The 19,643-nt window shown below is 31.0% G+C and overlaps 3 protein-coding genes across 8 annotated transcripts; 2 read left to right on the top strand and 1 right to left on the bottom strand.

Annotated features, from left to right (window-relative positions):
• Window positions 1–182: 182 nt before the first annotated feature.
• On the top strand, window positions 183–5,847 carry LOC130677922 (PDZ domain-containing protein 8). Its single transcript, XM_057484840.1, has 7 exons — window positions 183–879; window positions 1,530–3,075; window positions 3,539–3,798; window positions 4,220–4,438; window positions 4,757–4,900; window positions 5,277–5,459; window positions 5,522–5,847. The coding sequence occupies exons 1-7, from the start codon at window positions 469–471 to the stop codon at window positions 5,705–5,707; spliced, it is 2,949 nt and encodes a 982-aa protein (XP_057340823.1). The 5' UTR covers window positions 183–468; the 3' UTR covers window positions 5,708–5,847.
• A 1,165-nt stretch (window positions 5,848–7,012) lies between these two features.
• On the top strand, window positions 7,013–11,424 carry LOC130677924 (leucine-rich repeat-containing protein 57). Of its 2 annotated transcripts, none has more exons than XM_057484847.1 (4): window positions 7,013–7,370; window positions 9,466–9,609; window positions 9,680–9,847; window positions 9,920–11,424. In XM_057484847.1, exons 1-4 carry the CDS (start codon window positions 7,211–7,213, stop codon window positions 10,081–10,083), a joined length of 636 nt encoding a protein of 211 aa, XP_057340830.1. In that variant the 5' UTR covers window positions 7,013–7,210; the 3' UTR covers window positions 10,084–11,424. The 2 variants fall into 2 exon arrangements, with proteins under 2 accessions (XP_057340830.1, XP_057340831.1); XM_057484848.1 differs by lacking the exon at window positions 7,013–7,370 and adding an exon at window positions 8,563–8,715.
• Window positions 10,838–19,591, bottom strand: LOC130677923 (formin-binding protein 1-like). Of its 5 annotated transcripts, none has more exons than XM_057484844.1 (9): window positions 19,401–19,591; window positions 18,766–18,881; window positions 17,472–17,976; window positions 16,508–16,867; window positions 15,359–15,388; window positions 14,898–15,205; window positions 14,359–14,547; window positions 14,085–14,212; window positions 10,838–13,148 (listed from the first exon to the last, which is right to left on the bottom strand). In XM_057484844.1, exons 1-9 carry the CDS (start codon window positions 19,422–19,424, stop codon window positions 12,991–12,993), a joined length of 1,818 nt encoding a protein of 605 aa, XP_057340827.1. In that variant the 5' UTR covers window positions 19,425–19,591; the 3' UTR covers window positions 10,838–12,990. The 5 variants fall into 5 exon arrangements, with proteins under 5 accessions (XP_057340827.1, XP_057340826.1, XP_057340824.1 ...); XM_057484843.1 differs by having other exon boundaries at window positions 14,085–14,224; window positions 15,359–15,385; XM_057484841.1 differs by having other exon boundaries at window positions 14,085–14,224; window positions 19,401–19,590.
• Window positions 19,592–19,643: the final 52 nt, after the last annotated feature.

The raw sequence follows: 19,643 nt of genomic DNA, 5'->3' as shown, positions 1-19,643 counted from the left end.
AAGAAACGTAATCACATTAATAAATTTGTTGATTTAAGTAGTTAACGCATCAACTTTAAAAAAAAATCAGTCATAAGTTTGCTTGCTTATTTATTTATTTATTTATTTATTTATTAACTTATTTACAAACAATTATTAGAATACAAATTGTAAATTGTTTTGAAATAAAAATTTTAATCCAAGTCTTATCTTCTACCGATAAGATGGCTGCCTATTTTACTGATTGAGAAAATGGCGGAGGCGTAGAATCAAAAATGGCGGAAAAATCAATACAGTTCGTAATAAATGTAATAAATACGAATTTACCCCTTCTTAAATTTTTATAATAAAAAAAAAAAAAAAGTAGTTTCTAGTACAAATTAGTAGAATTTATTACAAAGTAATAGAAGCAATAATTAAAAAAATAACTAAGTAGTGAAAAAAAAGTACTTATGGATTTAATGAGTCATTAAATGTTGTCCAATTACTATGGACTTATTTTTAATGTTAATTCTGGCTGTGTTTATATTTGTATGTGGAATAATATGTACGTTAGTTATAGAATTTTATATATTGAAAAAATATTTCGAATATGGTCCGGCATCAAAATTGACAGAAAAAATAACAACGTCATATGGAAAAGCCGAATTACCTGACGAATTGATTAAATCAATAAACGATGAGCTTAAAGAAAAAACAAGCTCGTCGTCTACTGGCACTAGGGGACACTATCCGTCTCAGGGTAATGAAAACTTGGCAATTAATTTGACTCTCCAGTTTTTATTCAATGAACTTAAAAATGCTGAGCGGGTCAGGCTGTGGTTATACAGAAAGTTGAATAATGAGTTCAAGGAATTGTTGACGCAGACAACTACTGGAAGGTTGTTTGACAGTGTTCAGGTATTTTTTATTTTTTAGTTCAAGTGCATTTTTTTGGAAATTTATTAGGCTTGTGGGTACTCTTTCCAGAGGAAATTTCATTTCCTACACTTTTTGATTCTTTACTTTTTCTTCTCAGACCAATAGTTTACGAGATAAATATAAGGAATGTTAGTAATTATTATCATTATGACTTCTAAAGTAAAAGTTAGAAATAAGTAGGGCTTGTAGGTACTCTTTCAAGAGGAAATTCAATTTCCTACAATTTTGGTTCTATAAAATTTTGTCATACAACCGATAGTTTACGAGATAAATATAAGGGGTGTTAGAAATTATTATCATTATGACTTCTAAAGTAAAATTTTGAAATAAGTAGGGCTTGTAGGTACTCTTTCCAGAGGAAATTCAATTTCCTACAATTTTGGTCCTATAAAATTTTTTCATACAACCGATAGTTTACGAGATAAATACAAGGGATGTTAGTAATTATTATTATTATTACTTCTAAAGTAAAAGTTTGAAATAAGTAGGGCTTGTGGGTACTCTTTCCAGAGGATTTTTAATTTCCTACAATTTTTGCCTCATAAAATTTTTTTGTAAGCCCAGTAGTTTCCAAGATAAATGCACTAGCTCTTAAAACAAAAATCCAACAATTAATCAATTTCTTCCAGCTCCGAGATCTGAACCTCGGCAGCCAGTTTCCAACGATCAAAGGTCTTGAAGTAGCAGCCGCGGTGATTGACAAAGACACTGGACTCCTCGAAACCTTAGACCTGGCCTTAGACCTTCACTACTCCGGGAACTTCCAGCTTTCAATAGACGTAAAAATGCTTTTGGGTAAAACCGCATATCTATTTCTTCAAGTAAAGCAGATTTCAGGCAAAGCACGTCTGCAATTCACCCGAATCCCTTACACCCACTGGTCCCTTAGTTTCTACACGGAGCCCGTCCTCGAACTCGAAGTCCAGTCTCATTTCCAAGGCCGTCAGCTTCAACCTCAAATAGTTTCTCTTATAATCGGTCAAATTAGACGAGCAATTCGTCGCAAACACACGTTACCTCGTTATAAAATGCGATACAAGCCATTTTTCCGTCGCCTAAACGACGAGGACATTGACCTGACTGACGTAGTCAATGTCCAGCTTACTCCAGGACACCTAGATGTCGTTCTGGTTGAAATCAGCCGCCTCAATCTGGCCCAGAGTAATCTGACCCTCGACGATTTATCTCTAGTCGAAATTTACTGTACCATTAGCGTCGATTCCACTCCCTGGGTCTACTTAACTCAATATGGCGGCGTTCCTTACATGGTCCTCGACTTGATTATCAGCAAGACGACAAATCATCAACTAGGAGTCGTTTTCAAGCAAGAAACGGTACCAGAAATTGGCCAAAATTGTGTTGTAGTTGAAAATATTGTCACTGGAAGTCCAGCGGCGATTGCTGAAATGCGCAAGGGAGACATTTTGGTATCAGTTGATGGTAAAAAAGTTTCAAATATGAATCAAGTTGGGAAATTTGTTAAAAATGCTGCTCAAAGACGTTTTATTATAAGAGTTGAACGTAAATATTTAAAAATTGACTTGGATCGATTCAATTGTGGATTAAAATCTGAAGATGATGGACTACATCATCATTTTCCAGCAACTGCGCATACGTCAAATGTCACTGCGCAGCCATATCATGGTAACATGGCGCCATTTTGTGTTACTGCACATGGATTAGGAAAAGGAAGTAAACATGAGCCACAAATAAAATTTTCTGATTTAAAAGAACATCATTCGGATAATGAGACTCCGATGGAGCGAGGAGACACGGGAATTAAATTATTCCGTCGACGCAAAAGCAGCGTCCATGTACCTGAAGACTCACCGGCACTTGAGCCATTGAGTAGACGAATATCGACGATAAGCAACCAGTCGACTGGATCGAGCAACGCTTGGTCCGACGAGCCATTGACGATAAATGATCTCACCTCGATGACCAAAGAGAAGGCTTACGCCTCGACGATAACCTTCGAGGAGACGAGAACCTTTCAGATTGAGTCCGAGTTCCAGTACTTGAACGTCGGAGTCTGGGCGAGACATAGGGGAGGTGATACGGCGCCGAAAATTGTCGGGTATCTTAATGTGCCTATGAAACTGGTGCTGAGTCAGTGCTCAACCTCCACCACGGGATTTTATTTGAAACCGCATCCGCTGCTTCCACCGGACACAGGTTAGTTATTTTCATTTTTTGAATCCATAGGGCTTGTGGGTATTCTTTCAAGAGGAAATTTTATTTCCCACAATTTTTGACTTTTTGTAATTTGTCGTACAAGTCATAGTTTACAAGATAAATATAGTGGGTTAGAAAAATGTAATTATTGTTATTATTTTTGTAAATTATTAGAATAAATAGGGCTTGTGGGTACTCTTTCCAGAGGAAATCACATTTCCTACAATTTTTATGTCTTTACTATTTCTTCTCAGACCAATAGTTCACGAGATAAATATAGTGGGTTCCAAAAATGTAATTATTGTTATTATTTTTGTAAATTTTTAGAATAAATAGGGCTTGTGGGTACTCTTTCCAGAGGAAATAACATTTTCTACAATTTTTGACTCTTTGTAATTTTTCATAAAAGTAATCGTTTACGAGATAATTACAATGGGTAGCTAATGATGAATTATTTTTTCAGCTTCATTTGCAACACTTAATTCTAAATTACAAGGATACTCAGGATTTGATCCAAGTCTGTGTTATGGTGACATTTTGTTGTCTTACCGATGGACATCTAGTCAATCGAAACGTCGCAATGCCAGTGGAGATTCGAGTAAAAAAGAAGAAGTTAAAAACACTGCAGCTTTTGCTGGTGGTGATACTGCTGATAAAAAAAGCCATGATTTTATACGCACGCATTTTCATCGTGCGACTCACTGTGATTTCTGTTCAAAAAAGGTAATTTTTATTATTTTTGTGTTTTTTTTTTTTTTTTTTTTTTTTGTCTAGGATTTGATGTCCCATTAAACAATAAATCGATTTGTGTCTAAAAGTCTCAGTTTTAATTTAAACCCAAGACCAGTCTAGAATCTCAATTAGTACGAAAGTTATGAATTTTGAAAATTTCATTTAGATCCAAATTTGAAGCTTTCTAAAATCGATCCCGGTCTATACAAATCGATATCTCGAAAACTATTGATCGAAACTTGACCAACCACAAATGAAATTCGTTCGTGAAGGTCTAAGCTTCAATTTGAGACTGATCCGAGCTCTTAATCTCAATTTCTCTAGAAGTTATGAATTTTTTAAGTGAAAAAAAAAAAAATGAACCCCTAACTTTTTGAAATAATTACTTAATTAAATGAACTAATCATAATAGATCTGGCTAAAAGACGCAACTCAGTGCCGAGACTGTGGAATGGTCTGTCACAAAAAATGTCAAACCCGCTGCCAAACCTCAACCGCCTGCGGAGCCGAAAGTCTAACAAATTTAGCGTTCGAAGTCGACGAGCTGACGACTGAGGGCTCAGCGAATTCTTCGCTTAGCGGAGACATAAATCCCGAAATATCATTAACAAGTTGTGATGAAAACGTTCAGGTATACGTCAATAATAACATCAACAACAGCAGCATCAGCAACAACACATAGTACAAACTTCCATTTTATTTATTTTCTTTTTTTTTTTTCTTTCTAAACTCTGCTTCATTTTTATTTATTTTTTTTTTTTAATTAGCTTAGTCATTAATTATAAATAAAAATAATTACTTTGTAAGAAAAAAAAAATAAAATTTCGATATTATTTGAGCTGGTTATTTTCTACATTCAAATTATTCAGCTGACGGTACAATACAGGGAATAAATTTATTTATTGGACGTTAGAAAAAAAAAAGAAAAAAAAATTAATTAAAAATTTAGGGAGTGGCTGTGAAGGCTTCTGCGATAGCTAACACCTTGCTGGGACTTAAGAAAGCCGGTAGTACCAGTAACTTGGCCCCACCGACGTCTTCAGGTGGCTTGGGCTCACGCAGTCTCCCGCCAAGTCCTTGTGCCAGTCGTAAGGTATGTTTAAGTTTTTATTTTTTTTTATTGAAAAGTTATGCATATAGGAGAGTAGATTATTCAATTTCCGGTGGAATGAGTACCCACATCGATATGTTTGGGTAACTTGATTTTTTTTTTTAAATAAAAATTTGGAATTTTTCAAAAATTTTTATCGGAAAAACTGATGGTATATTTTTGTTAACTAACCAATTTCCTCTAATTTAAGTACCCACATCGATATGTTTAAGTCACTTTTTATTTTTTTTTTAAATAAAAATTTGGAATTTGAAAAACTTTTTATCGGAAAAACTGATGTTATATTTTTGTTAACTAACCAATTTCCTCTAATTTGAGTACCCACATTGATATGTTCCGGTGACTTTTTTACTTTCAGAATTCATTAGTAGGTGGATTAGGAATAAGTCCAGATTTACTTGAAGGGGCAGAACCGAGTGTAGCAAGTCCTCTTATAGCTGGAGATTTAAATGACGGTCTAATGTCTCATGCCAAAGAAACGGGTAAATTTTTGTACTGTGACCTGGAGCCAAATGAGCGAATTGAAAAATTGAATTTTATGGTAATTTAAATAATATAAATAAACAGTTCATTTTTTTATTTTAAATTTAATTTTAATTACAGATGGGAAAATTGAAAGCTGCATTGGACGTGGAAACAAATTCTAGACACGAATTGTCACAGTCAAATGACTCTGACAGTGGAAAATTAATTGCACAGAGTGATTTACGTGTTCAAGCACTTTCTGTATTACTGTTACACTATTGTGCGGGCCTACAACATGCCCAAGAGTTCAAAAAAACGGCCTAAAATTATAAAATGCTTTTTCGTCAATTTTAAAAAATAAATATGTCAATTGCAAATAATAATTGCACTGTTGCACCAAAGAACACCAAATATAAGCTTTATAAAATATTGTGTTTATGCACATTGTAAAAAATATTAAATGTTACTAAATATATATATTAATTAAAATTATCTATATTGTTATTATTTTTTAAAATATTCAGAGTAAATAGGGCTTGTGGGTACTCTTTCCAGAGGAAATTCAATTTCCGACAATTCTTCCCTCTTATAATTTTCTTCTCAGATCAATAGTTTACGAGATCAATATAGTGAGTACCGATATTATTATTATGAATCGTATGATTAAAATTCGAAATAAATAGGTCTTGTTGGTACTCTTTCCAAAGGAAATTTAATTTCCTACAATTTTTATGTCTTTACATTTTTTCATCAGATCGATAGTTTACGAGATAAATATAGTGAGTACTGATAATTATTATTATTATCAGTCGTAGGATAAAAATTTTGAATGAATGGGTGTTGTTGGTAATCTTTTCAAAGGAAATTTAAAGTCCTACCTTTTACTATTATTAACTTTCCTCCTAAAACCCACCGTTTCTTAAATAAGTTCCCTACTCCCTAAATTACCCAACTAACCCAAGGTTTTTTTCTTCACCTCCAAACCCTATCGTCATGGTACTCAAACTTCAGGAAATCAAACCCTCTGAAACTTTCCTCTCGTACAATTTTTCGATAAAACGATCCCTTCACCCAATAATCCTGATTAGCCGATTTACCCGAACAAATATTTACAAAAACTTAAAAATAATCCAAACAAAGCGCATAAAGCAAAAGCATTGACTCCTCCAAGGTCCTCTGACTTAAAAACGGAAATTTACAAGTACGTCATATTTTTTTTTATTATTTGTTTTTAAAGTCTAAAGCCAAAACTCTCAAGTCATGGGGGATTTTGGTCTATTTTTGATCAAGAACGCAGTATTTTTTGGCTCATGTCCAGTCTATTTGTCAATTTTATTCCGTATTAAGTAATTAATTAATTTTTTTTTATCTTACCCCCGCCACCGGTTACTTTTCCCCACCAAAAAAAAAATGATCAATTAAATTATAATAAATTTATTTCGGTGGCTATAAAATTGGCGCGTAATTTGAAATTCAAACAAAGAATTTAAATAAATATTTTTTTTTTTCGTATAATTTATTTATTTTTTTTTAAATAAAAATTGAGTTGACTCAATAGAACATGTGGGTAAGGTGCGTTGCCCGGTGGGAGATATATATCATAGCGGGAAAGCTTAAATAGCTCTGGTGCTCTTTATCCGCGGCAGTAACTCGCGAGTCTTTTATACTAAAGTATTATTTTTATTTTTATTTTTATTATTTATATTTCAATTCCGAGTTCAGTGTTTAGATAACGAGTGAAAGTAAATGTTTGTACACTGAAGCGTTAATATAATAAATAATAATTATTATCTATATATATTTATTTGTTCATTAATTTATAAAATAATGAAGCCGCCATACGAAAACACGGAAGGTGTTATCGCGCAATTGTCTCAAGAAGAAGGCGAACGTAATGTCGCAACAGCTATTTGTGTCCAATTGGCTGGACGTGCGATTATCAGAGTTGTTTCGAGGTGTGAAGAAGCTCAGGATAATTGTAATTTAGGTAATTTTTATTTTTTTAATATAAATTTAAATTTTCGCGGGAAAAAAAAAATTTGGTTTCGGTGAATTTGGGGGTTTATGGGGCTTGAAATTTAAGAGATTGGGAGTAAGTATAGGCGAGGGTAAAAGATAAGACTTTTGGCTTTAGTTTAAAAAAAAAATTTTTTAATTTGAGTCAGTGGATCGCGAGATATTAGAGTTTTAAGTTGGAATATTTTGCTACCGGAAAATTTTCAGTGATCGATTTTAAATTTCGATATATCAATTTAAAATTCAATGTATCGATGTTAGACTTCGATATATCGATGTTAGACTTCGATATATCGATTTTAGACTTCGATATACCGACTTCATATTTTGAACTTCGAATCATCGATTCTAAAATTTAATATATATCGATTATCGACTCCAATGTATTGATTATCGACTCCAATTTATCGAAATCTAACATTGATTTATAGATTCCCAAGTTCATACCGCGATACATCGATGCGGATATTCGATATGTTAATGCAGACTTCGATATATTGATTTTAAATTTGGATATATCAATTTGAAAATTTTGAACTTCAATATATCGATGTTAGACATCGATATATCGATTATAATCTTCGATTTATCGAAAGAGTTCCATCGATATATTGATTTCACGATTTGAACTTTGATATTTCAATGAAAAAATTTGGTATATCGATCTAGACTTCGATATATCGATTATAGTCATCGATATATCGAAACGTAACATCGATATATCGATTCCAACATGGAAACTTCGATATTTCAACGCAATAATTTGATATATCGACGTAGACTTCGATATATCGATTTCATACCAATGTATCGATTGTTGAATTCGATATATCGATTTTTTTTTTTTTTTTTTTTTTTTTTTTTTTTTTCAAAAAATTTTTTTTCCTTTGTTCAAAAAATGTAAATAAATGAAATTAACAGCTGAAAAAAAATAGCAAGACCTTGGGACAGATGTCGTACACAAAAGAAAAAGAAATAAAAAAGTTTATTATCTTTTTATTTATCTGGATAAATGCCCAATGCCATTGCCATATTTATATTTCCACATACGGTTTATTATTTATTTATTTTCTTTGTGCACCAACAGCACGAAGATGATTCATCTCTATCTCGCTCGGCCACCAACTAGTCTACTAGACATTTAAACTTTTTCCGTACTTCCGGTTTCTATTTTTAAATATATACAAAGAACTATTTAGAATAGACTAGTGTTTCGTAGTCGTGTTGCCGTACATTCAAAGGGAAAAACAAAATGGCCAGCGCTGTTACGCGAGTTATTTTACGGTGCGAAGATGCTGAAAAAAATAATAAACTTGGTATTAATTAATTACTTTAACTCTTTTATATTTAACAATCATTTTTTTTTTAAGGAACACGGACGCGGTAGTTGATTCTTTGTTTTAATTTAGTTCCGTATGAGAAACGAAAGCAAGTGAAAGTTTACATTTATTGTTTTTTTTTTCTATTTTTATTATCAATTCCGTCTAATTACTTAACTTTACTAAATAAAACAATTATTACGCTTTTACTTAAACATATTTTTAATTTCGCACCATATTAACCGCTGACCATTTTACCCCCCAATGGGAGCTATGAGAAAAATTGTTGGATATTCATACAGCTGACGTAATCCCGCGTTGAATGAGTACCAACAATAATATATTTTGAACGAGTACTCATACATTTTAATTATCGATTTTTCATTTTTTTCAAATTTCATTAAAAAAAAAAAAATAGATTATGTATTCGGATAGTGGATAAAATTTCCTGTAAAACGAGTACCCACAACGCTAGGGTCGGATAAGATCAGTAATTAGTGTAATTACTAATTAACATTAATTAAATAAAATTGAAATTTTCATAATAATGGAAATATAGTGATGTGGGTACTCAAAGAAGAGGAAATTTTCTTAGGAACTCAGAAATATTAGTAAAACTTTTCAAAAAAATTTTTTTTGATTTTTAATTTTTGAAAAAAATTTTTTTTCGACTACTATGATGTGGGTACTTAAACTTGAGGAAATTTAATGAGTAATAATATAATGATAATAATTTTTGTGTTACAGATTTATCAGAGTGCCAATTAATTCAAGTACCTGACGCAGTTTATCATTTAATGAGACATACTGAACTAAAATCATGTGATTTAAGCAGTAATGTTATTACTAAAATACCACCTAAATTTGCTGTTAAATTTTCGTTAATAACTGGTGAATATTTTTTTTATTTTTCAATTATTAAGTTGTCATTAAAAAAAAAATTTTTTTCTTCCAATTTCAGATTTAAATTTAAGTCATAATCAAATAAGTAAATTACCTGATGAGCTCGCCGAGTTACAAGAATTAGAGAGACTCGATATTTCACACAATACATTTATATCGTTACCACCAGTTACATATAGAATCCCACAACTAAAGCAATTATTCGCTAACAATAATTCAATAATAGGTAATTACTATTATTAGTAAAAAAACGAAAAAAAAAAAAATATTTGAATTAATTTAAAATTTAATTTTCCAGATGTCGATGTTGAAAGACTAAAAAATGCACCTTCGCTGGAATTCATCGATTTATGTGACAACACAATTCCACCAAAAATATATGATTCATTGAAAGATTTAAATTCAATTAAAATTGAATTAACGCCACGTCAACTTGAAGAGTGGGAGGATTTAACTGTCTAGCGATAACTTTATTTTTATTTTTTAATTTATGACTTTTTTTTTATAATAAGAAAATGTGATATTTGCTCAATGAGTCAATGCATTTCATTGGCCAAGTATTATTACAATATTTGTGATCTTTATTTAAACGTCAATGCATTTTAAACTGTATTGACAAATATCACTATTTACTGATACCGCTAACTTTTATTGTCAAATCTTTTAAATCTCATAACTCCGAGGAAAATTTAGATTTAGGCTCGTGTTTGGGCTCAAATTAAAGGTTGAGGTTCGAGGATCAATTTTCGTTTATGTTTGATCAAGTTTCGATCAATAGTTTTCGAGATACCGATCTATTTAGATTCATATAGATAGAGGCTGATTTTTGAAAAATTTCAATTTCTGAATCTGGAGGCGGGAATTTTAAAAATTTATAACTTCTAGGAAAATTGAAATTAAGGGCTCGGGTTGGGTTCAAATTGAAAGTGAGGATCTAAAGAACAACTTTCGTTTGCGTTTGATCAAGTTTCGATCAATAGTTTTCGAGATATCGATCTATTTAGATCCATATAGATAAAGTCTGATTTTTTAAAAATTTCAATTTTTGAATCTGGAGGCGGGAACTTTAAAAATTTATAACTTCTAGGAAAATTGAAATTAAGGGCTCGGGTTGGGTTCAAATTGAAAGTGAGGATCTAAAGAACAACTTTCATTTGTGTTTGATCAAGTTTTGATCAATAGTTTTCGAGATATCGATCTATATAGATCATGATAGATTTTTGGGAAGTTTTAAATTTAATTCTAAATCAAACTTAAAAAATTCATAAGTCCGAAACTAATTGAGATTAACGACCGGTCTTGAGCTAAAATCAAAGCTCAGACTTCAAGGAATAATTCTTATTTCTGTTTATTGCACTTCCGGTCATTGGTTTCCAAGATATGAATTTTTTAAGCCCAAGTAAAAAATCAAAGTTTTTCTGAATAATAAAAAAATTATTTTTTCTCTAAAAATAAAAAAAAATTATTGATCGAATTGTCAAAAAAATCTCCAGAATTATTGAGAGTACGATGAACCTTAACCGGAAGTAAAAAAAAAGTTAGCGGCCTGAACATCAGAAGAATAAATTATAATTTTGTTGTCACGAGTAAACTGCCGTCAGCTGAAAAATAATAATTATAAAAACATTTATACTTAATAACTAATTACCTTATTGATTAATTCTAGTCATATATTTTTAGCATACATTAATTATCAATAATTAATTAATAAATAAATTATAATTAGCGCACAATTTTTATATAATTAATATTTAACATTACTAACGATTGTATTTTAATAAATCAAATTTTTGACACTGATCAGTCAATACTTTTTTTTAGTACCTGTATTATTAATTTTTATTATTAATTATTTAATTAATTATAATAATAAAATTAAAATATTACAATAAAGTTATTGAGTCGAGTATCTACAATACTTATAATGATATAAAATCACAAAATATACATAATAAAGATACGGTTTAGTAAATAAAATAAAAAGACATTTATTAAAAACTCAACTCTCTGTACTGATTAAATAATAGTGCACTTTAAGAGTTTCATATTAATTTTACATATAAATTTTAAAAATTATTGTAAACTATTGAGTTTAGAGGACAATTTTATAAGACTAAAATTGGAGAGCATTGAATTTCCTGTAGAATGAGTACCCACAAGACCTACTTATTTTATATATTTGTTTGAGTAATTAGAGTAATTGAAAAGTATGACACGGTATTTATCTTGGAAACGGTTGGTCGTAGGAAGAAAATTGTAAGGACCAAAATCATAGGGAATTAAATTTCCTTTGGGAAGAGTACCCACATGCCCTATTTATTTTTGATTTTAAAAAAATAATATATATTTTAATACTTAGTATATTTATCTCGTGAACTATCACTCCTATGACAAAACATAAAGAATAAAAATATGTTTGAAATTAAATTTCCTGAAGAATGAGTACCAACAAGACCTGCTTATTTTGAATATTTGTTCGAGTAATTAGAGGAATTGAAAGTATGACTCGGTATTTATCTTAGAAACGGTTGATCGTAGGAAGAAAATTATCAGGGCCAAAATTGTAGGAAATTAAATTTCTTTTAGAAAGAGTACCCACATGCCCTATTTATTTTTGATTCATAAAAAAATAATTTATATTTTAATACCTAGTATATTTATATCGTGAACTATCCCTCCTACGGCAAAATACAAAGAGTCAAAATATTTTCAAAATGAAATTTCCTCTCAAAAGAGTACCCACAAGCCCAACTTATTTCCTCATTAAAACTCCAGTGCACTATAAAAACTTAAATTAAACAAATTACAACCCCGTGTACAGAGAGCTAATTAAATAAATTTATAGTTACCCTTAACCCACCGTCATATATACATGTTTTATTTATATATTTATATTTGTATTTATATATATACTTTTTTTTTCTTTTTAATTAATTAAATTAATAATTAATAAAAAGGATACACGAGACTTTTAATACCTTAAAAAAAGCACACGTAGTGTGACACAAGCACGTCAATCGAACGACAATGAAGCATTTTATAAATCGATCCATTATCTCTCGATTAAGCAATTTTTTTTTCTTTTCATTTTTTGATTAATTAATTAATTAATTATAATTGTTCATATAAGCACTTTCCTTTCTCGTATTGCGTGTCGACGTAAATAAAATATAATAATTGTAATAATAATAATAATTATAATAATTAAATTGAGAACAGATTGCACGATTAGCGTTTTGTTCTTATCTGAGTATTTGAATCGACTTACCCAAGTTAAAAACGATTAGATTAGTACTTTTTTTTTTTTTTTGAATTTTTTTGTTAGTTTTTTTTTTTTTTTTTGTTGAAAAAAATAATTTAGCAGGAAGGTTATGTGTCGAAAAGTTGATACTCTATGTAGGAGGTGGGGACGAAGCCCTCGATGGGCTGAGACATGCGACGTACTCGCGTCCAACCATCCCCTTGGTCTAGTTCTATCATGTAGAGTTCCTCGCCATCGTACATAGGAATCGAACCTTCGGATGTACCTGAAAAAATAAGTTTTTGTTTTAAATTTATAGAAGGAAAAGTTTTATAGATACAGGTTTGTTGTTGAGCTCAAATTAAAGGTGAGGGTTCAAGGAACAAATTTCATTTGTGTTTAATTAAGTTTCGATCAATAAATTTCGAGATATAAATCTAGATAGACAGAGGAAATTTTTTTTGAAAATTTCAATTTTTGAATCTGAAGGCGGGAAATTAAAAAATTCGTAACTTTTAAACAAATGGAGATGTAAGGTCGCGATTGGGCTCAAATTAAAGGTCAAGCTTCAAGGATCAATTTTTGTTTATGTTTGATCGAATTTCGATCAATAGTTTTCGAGATATCGATCTATATAGACAGAGAAAATTTTTTAAAAAAATTTTAATTTTTAAATCTGAAGGCGGGAACTTTTGAAATTCGTAACTTTTAAAAAAATGGAGATGAAAGGTCGCGATTGGGCTCAAATTAAAGGTCAAGCTTCAAGGATCAATTTTTGTTTATGTTTGATCGAATTTCGATCAATAGTTTTCGAGATATCGATCTATATAGACAGAGAAAATTTTTTAAAAAAATTTTAATTTTTAAATCTGAAGGCGGGAACTTTTAAAATTCGTAACTTTTAGAAAAATGGAGATGAAAGGTCGTGATTGGGCTAAAATCAAAGTTTAGGCTTCTAGCAACAATTTTTATGAATGTTTGGCTCGCTTTCGATTAACAGTTTTCGAGATATCGATCTATTTAAATAAGGGCACATTTTGTGAAATTGTAAATTTTATTTTACATGAAACTTTAAAAATTCATAACTACAAAACTAGTTGAGATTAAGGGCCGGGGTTGGGCTCAACTTAAAGCTTAGGTTTCAAAGATTAATTTTCATTAATGTTTAATGAAGTTCTGATGATTAGTTCCGGAGATATAGTATAAAATGAAAAATAATTACCATCAAATGGATAGAGAGCACGACAAGTTCCCAGAGGAGGTTGAGCGTCGAGTTCATCAGCATCATACTCCTCTCCAGCACCGCTGCCAGGCAGTGAAGTTCTCGAAGCACCAAGACCAGACTCCGGGCTATTCGTGGAACTGTGCATGAGTACGGTAAAGCTAATACCATTTTTTGCCTATTACGCGATGACTCAAAAACTCAAATCATCGCTACCAAATTTACTATCTTCTAACTAATTTAACTATATCACTAATTAATGAAAAAAACTTACTCATGTGTAGGCTGAGGTGTGCTAGGTGACGTTGTCTGTTTATGTGCTTGGGCATGAGCATTACCCACACTCGAGTCCGATGCCGACCGCGACAAACTTTCTTCACCGCCTGAATGACTCGATCGACGTGAACTTACTCGTGCTGATGACCCGTTACTCGTTGGGGCTTTTCTTTGTGCTTGACTTGGACTATTTTATAAATTATTTATATTTTTAAATACTCGATTTTAATACTAGGTACTAATATCTTGGTAACTATCAGTCATAGGACAAAATTTTATGGGACAAAAGTTGTAGAGAATTCAATTTCCGGTAGAAAGAGTACCCACAAGCCCAACTTATTTCCAATAATTACAAAAATAATAATAATAATTATTATTATTAATACTCATTACATTTATCTCGTAAACTAACGGTTTTAGAGAAAAATGTAATCAGTGAAAAGTTGTTTTAAATTAAATTTCCTCTGGAAAGAGTACCCACAAGCCCTATTCAACTTGAATAATTACCAAGATATTTAATAAAATAAATAAAATTACCTGGATAAACCGACTCCAGTTTTAATGGCATCATCAAGATAACCTTGGAACTTAATTAACTCAGTACCAAGCTTATCTAATTTGTGACTCGACTGATTAAGCTGGCCCTCTATACTCATAGGGTCGCCCAGCGCAGGGTTTTGTTCATACACGCCCTTCATTTTCATCAGCGCATCCCTCGCTGCAGTCTCCTGGGCTATTTTTGCCTGTATCTCGTCTAATCTCTGCTGCAGTCGTTTCTTTCGCTGATTTGGCGGGAGATCGCTGCAGTCCTCCTTCGCAGCGTCACCGTAACCAGGTACATTATTCTAGAGTTTAAATATTAATTAATTAATTTAGCAAGCAATTAATTCATTAATCGATTAATCAAAGGTTATTAAGCTTAATTAAACACTTAAACATCGCAAATGTGTAAAAAAAATAGAAAAAAAAATTTAAGAAAATGAATTGCGTTGACAGACCTTTAAAGCTATGCACACCTCGATCAACTTCTGGCGTTTGCGCATGAAACATATTATGACAAATAAGCTTATCATTCTTATGGTTAATAAAAGCAGGTAATTAAGACACACAAATTATTTATCTATTTTATTTAGATAAGAAAGAAAATTAAGGGATTTTTTGATCGATTGTGAAAACTGCGAAATAAAGGGTGAGCTTTAAAAATTTATAACTTCTAGAAAAATTGAGATTTAGAGCTCGGGTTGGGCTCATTTTGAAGCTAAGACCTTGAGGAACAAATTTTATTTTTGGTTGATTACGTTCCGATCGATAGCTTTCGAGATATCGATCCATATAGTTAGATATATGGAAAAAATGATTTTAGCGGGAAAAATTTGACATTTGAACTTTAAAAATTCATAACTTCTAAAAAAATTGAGATTAAGGACTCAGGTTGGGCTCATTTTGAAACTGAGACCTTGAGGAACAAATTTTGTTTTTGGTTGATTGTGTTCCGACCAATAGCTTTCGAGATATCGAATTTTTTAGACCCTGACAAAATTAGAAAATTTAAATTTAGCAAAGATCTTTATTTAATTAACTTAAAAAATTGATTACCCGAAAACTAATCAATACATTGATGTGTAATTGGTCTTATTTTAAAGCTTGAACTTTTCCCTACAATTTTCATAAATATTCAATCAACATTCGATCAATAGTTTCCGAGTTATAGATTTTTAAAGCCTGACTTAAAGAATTATTAAACTCAAAACCACTTTCTCACTCTCCGCAATTCAAATTATTTATTACCAGTAATTCAAAAATTTGTCAAATTTTGATGTCAAATCATCTTCGAGTTGCATAAATTTAAATCCCTTAATTTTTTTCAGGAAAATAAAAAAAAAAACGTGAAAGCAACTAAACAAAAAAAAAAAAAGACAATTAATCCCGACTAGTACTTACTAATAAATATGTATATATATGTATAGAAATATAAATAATCCCATTGCACATGTTGTAGATAAATAAATATAGAGATCGATCCCGAGAAAAAAGAATAATTTAAATTAATTTATAAAATAAACATGCGAAGCAAAAGATAAATGAATTATGCCCGTAATTAAAATAATTAATCAATTAATTAATAAATAAATAAATAAATAAATTACCTTGTTGCTGCTGAATATTCCAAAGATTCCAACGCGTTTTTTAATTTTACCGCCCGAGACAGTGCCTTTTACTGTTAGATGATTATGAATGGGCTGCATTGTCGCGGTTTGGGACAATTGCGTGTTGCTGTCGTATGATTTAGCGACAGAAAGATCCTCAAATGGAAAATCGCCCGGTGGCGTGAACCCACTTTTGAATCTCTCTATAACTAATAGCGTGTCTTCTTTTTCGTTTATTTCATTTGCTGCTTTTTCAATACCGTCGAGACACTGAGATATTATTGGCGCTACTGCTCGTTCGATTTCTACTGATTTCAACATATAGTTACGCATATTTTTTATTCGCTTTTCATCTAATTCCTGAAATAAAAGATATTTTTTTTTTCTTAGTTCCAAAAAATTCATAACTTCTAGGGAAATTGAGATTAGGGACCAGGGTTGGGTTCAAATTGAAACTTAAACTTTTAGCTACAATTTTCATGAATGTTTCATCCACTTCCGGTCAATAGTTTCCCAGATATCAATCTCTATAGATAAGAATTTGATATTTGAATTTTTGCGGGAATTTGACTTTTGAATTTTTAAAATTTATAAATTCTAGAAAAATTGAAACTAAAGACTCGGGCTGGGCTCAAATTAAAGCTGAGACTGTTCTCTACAATTCTCATTTTTGTTCAATCAAGTTTCGATTAATAGTTTCTGAGATATCGAACTTTGAAGCCAAGCTTTCAAAATTAGATCAAGTCTAATTTCGAAATTTTAATTTAAAAAATTCATAAGTCCAAAACTAATCAATAATGAGGGCAGTAGTGAGTCTAATTTTGAAGAACAGATTCTTGGCTACAATTTTGACAGCTCAGTCGTCTATTTTTAACAATTATCTCCAGAGATATCTAATTTTAAAGTGACGAATCTGAGTATCAATGAAAATCTATTGATAAAAATAAAATAAAATAATAATAACCTGAAGTTGATGAAAAACTTGTGGCATAGCAGTATGATAATGTAGCGTCTGCATTTCATTAGTCTTCTGTAACTGATTAGCATACTCAGTTTTCGCTTCCTCACTCTGTTGTGTTTTCATCGTCATATTCATTCTCTGCTTCTCCACCTCCGCGCGCGATAAATTTAAATCTGCGTCAGCACGCTGATAATTTTCGAGTGCGCGCTCAGCCTCTCGGAATGCCTTTTCGTAGGCTTTACGAGCTCGCTCTAGACCACCAATCTGCGTTGCAAGAGTTGACATCAGTCGCGCGCCTTCTTGCAAGTATTTTTTACGATCCTCTTTGAAATCCTTCACCAGTATCGTCAACTCACGGAGTACATTAGCCTGAAGATTTTCTGCTATCACTTCCCGTTGTCCTGCCTGGTCATTTACTTCATTTAATTCGAGTTTAAATGCACGACAAGGACTGTATTGATAATCTTCTTCTTCTTTCTTTTTTGGCAAATAATTTTTTACTAACCTCCTATAAATAATAATAATTATTATTATTATTACTGTTAATATTGAAGATAAGTCTAGCTTGTGGGTACTCTATCCAGAGAAAATTTAATTTTCCATCATTTTTCACCCTTATAATTTTTTCCTTAGGTCAATAGTTTTCGAAATAAATACAATGAACACTAGTAATTATTACATTTACAACACCTATGGTAAAAATTTAGAAAAAATATGGCGTGGGTACTCTTTCCAAAGGAATTAAAATTTCCCACAATTTTTATCTGATTTAATTTTTTTATAGAACTAATAATTTAAGAAATAAATATATGACTATTAAAAAATATAATTACTATCAGGACTTTATAAAATATGATATCAAAATATGCCTTGTGGGTACTCTTTTCAGAGGAAATTTAATTTCCTACAATTTTTGGCTCTTATAATTTTTTTCTTAGAGTGATACTTTACGAGATAAAGATAATGAGTACTAGTAATTATTATTTTTATGACAGCTATGGTAAAAATTTATAAAAAATGTGGCTTGTGGGTACTCTTTCTAAAGGAATTTAAATTTCCCACAATTTTTATCTGATTAAATTTTTTAATAGAACTGATAATTTACGAAATAAATATATGACTATAGGAAAAATATAATTATTATCATCACTTTACAAAATATGATATCAAAGTATGCCTTGTGGGTACTCTTTCCACCGGAAATTTCCTTCTTTTCAACGTAACACCTCAAAACTTTCTCTCAAAACCACACCGTTTCCGAGAAATGGAAACCCTTTCCCAAAAGAAAATAACTTACCTTAAATTTCCCGCATACTCTACTTCAATTTTACATCTATCCCTAATAAAATGTCCATATCTCTCCAAAAAATCGATCCCTTTTTGCGTGTGTAGCGACAAATTGTCGTACTGATCCTAAAAAATAAAATTTATAAAAAAAAATTAAACTTCCATTTTTGGTACAAAACCGGTTTTTTTTTTTCTCATGAGGTCGAACAACTAAAATTTCCTTAATAAAATAATAAAACATGAGTCATAAATTGGGGGCGCCTCACCCTCATCGACCCCAAGGGAAAAGTTCTATTTAACAAAAAAAAAACAAATACTTGAATTTCGTCAAATTAAATAAAAAAAAGAGAAAAATTTATTTATAATTAATTGGATCAGTATCAGGTACGAGGTCGAAAGTAAAAGGAGGGGGGTTGGAATGTCAAAAATTTAAATAAAAATAAATAAAAAAAACTAAAAAAATGCGTATGATAAAAAAAATAAATGAACTGATAAATTAATGACAAATAAAATATATATGAGTCATAAATAAAAAGATTTGTTGATAATGTGACATAGATAGGGAATAAAACGACTTGGCGGTGACGGGGAGGAGGGAAAAAAAAAAGTTACGGCCATACCTCAGTTACAAAAATAAAAACTTACCCAGAGTTCACTGCCCCAACTCATTGTCGAGCAAGGGAACACAAATAAAATATTCCAACGCACATCTAATTATAAAGATTAATTATTGCAATAAGCTTTATATATTTTTAATATACTTATATATCAATTCTATCTGATATTTTACAACATGTCCGCCGTATTATAAACCACTGACTAAGTACCCACACCCTAAGGATTTTATTATTATGACGATATGAGAATGCGCGGGAATTTTAAAATCAC

Source organism: Microplitis mediator, chromosome 11 (assembly GCF_029852145.1).
Source record: "Microplitis mediator isolate UGA2020A chromosome 11, iyMicMedi2.1, whole genome shotgun sequence".
Taxonomy (NCBI): Eukaryota; Metazoa; Arthropoda; class Insecta; order Hymenoptera; family Braconidae; genus Microplitis; species Microplitis mediator.
This window is presented reverse-complemented; position numbering and strand designations above follow the sequence as displayed.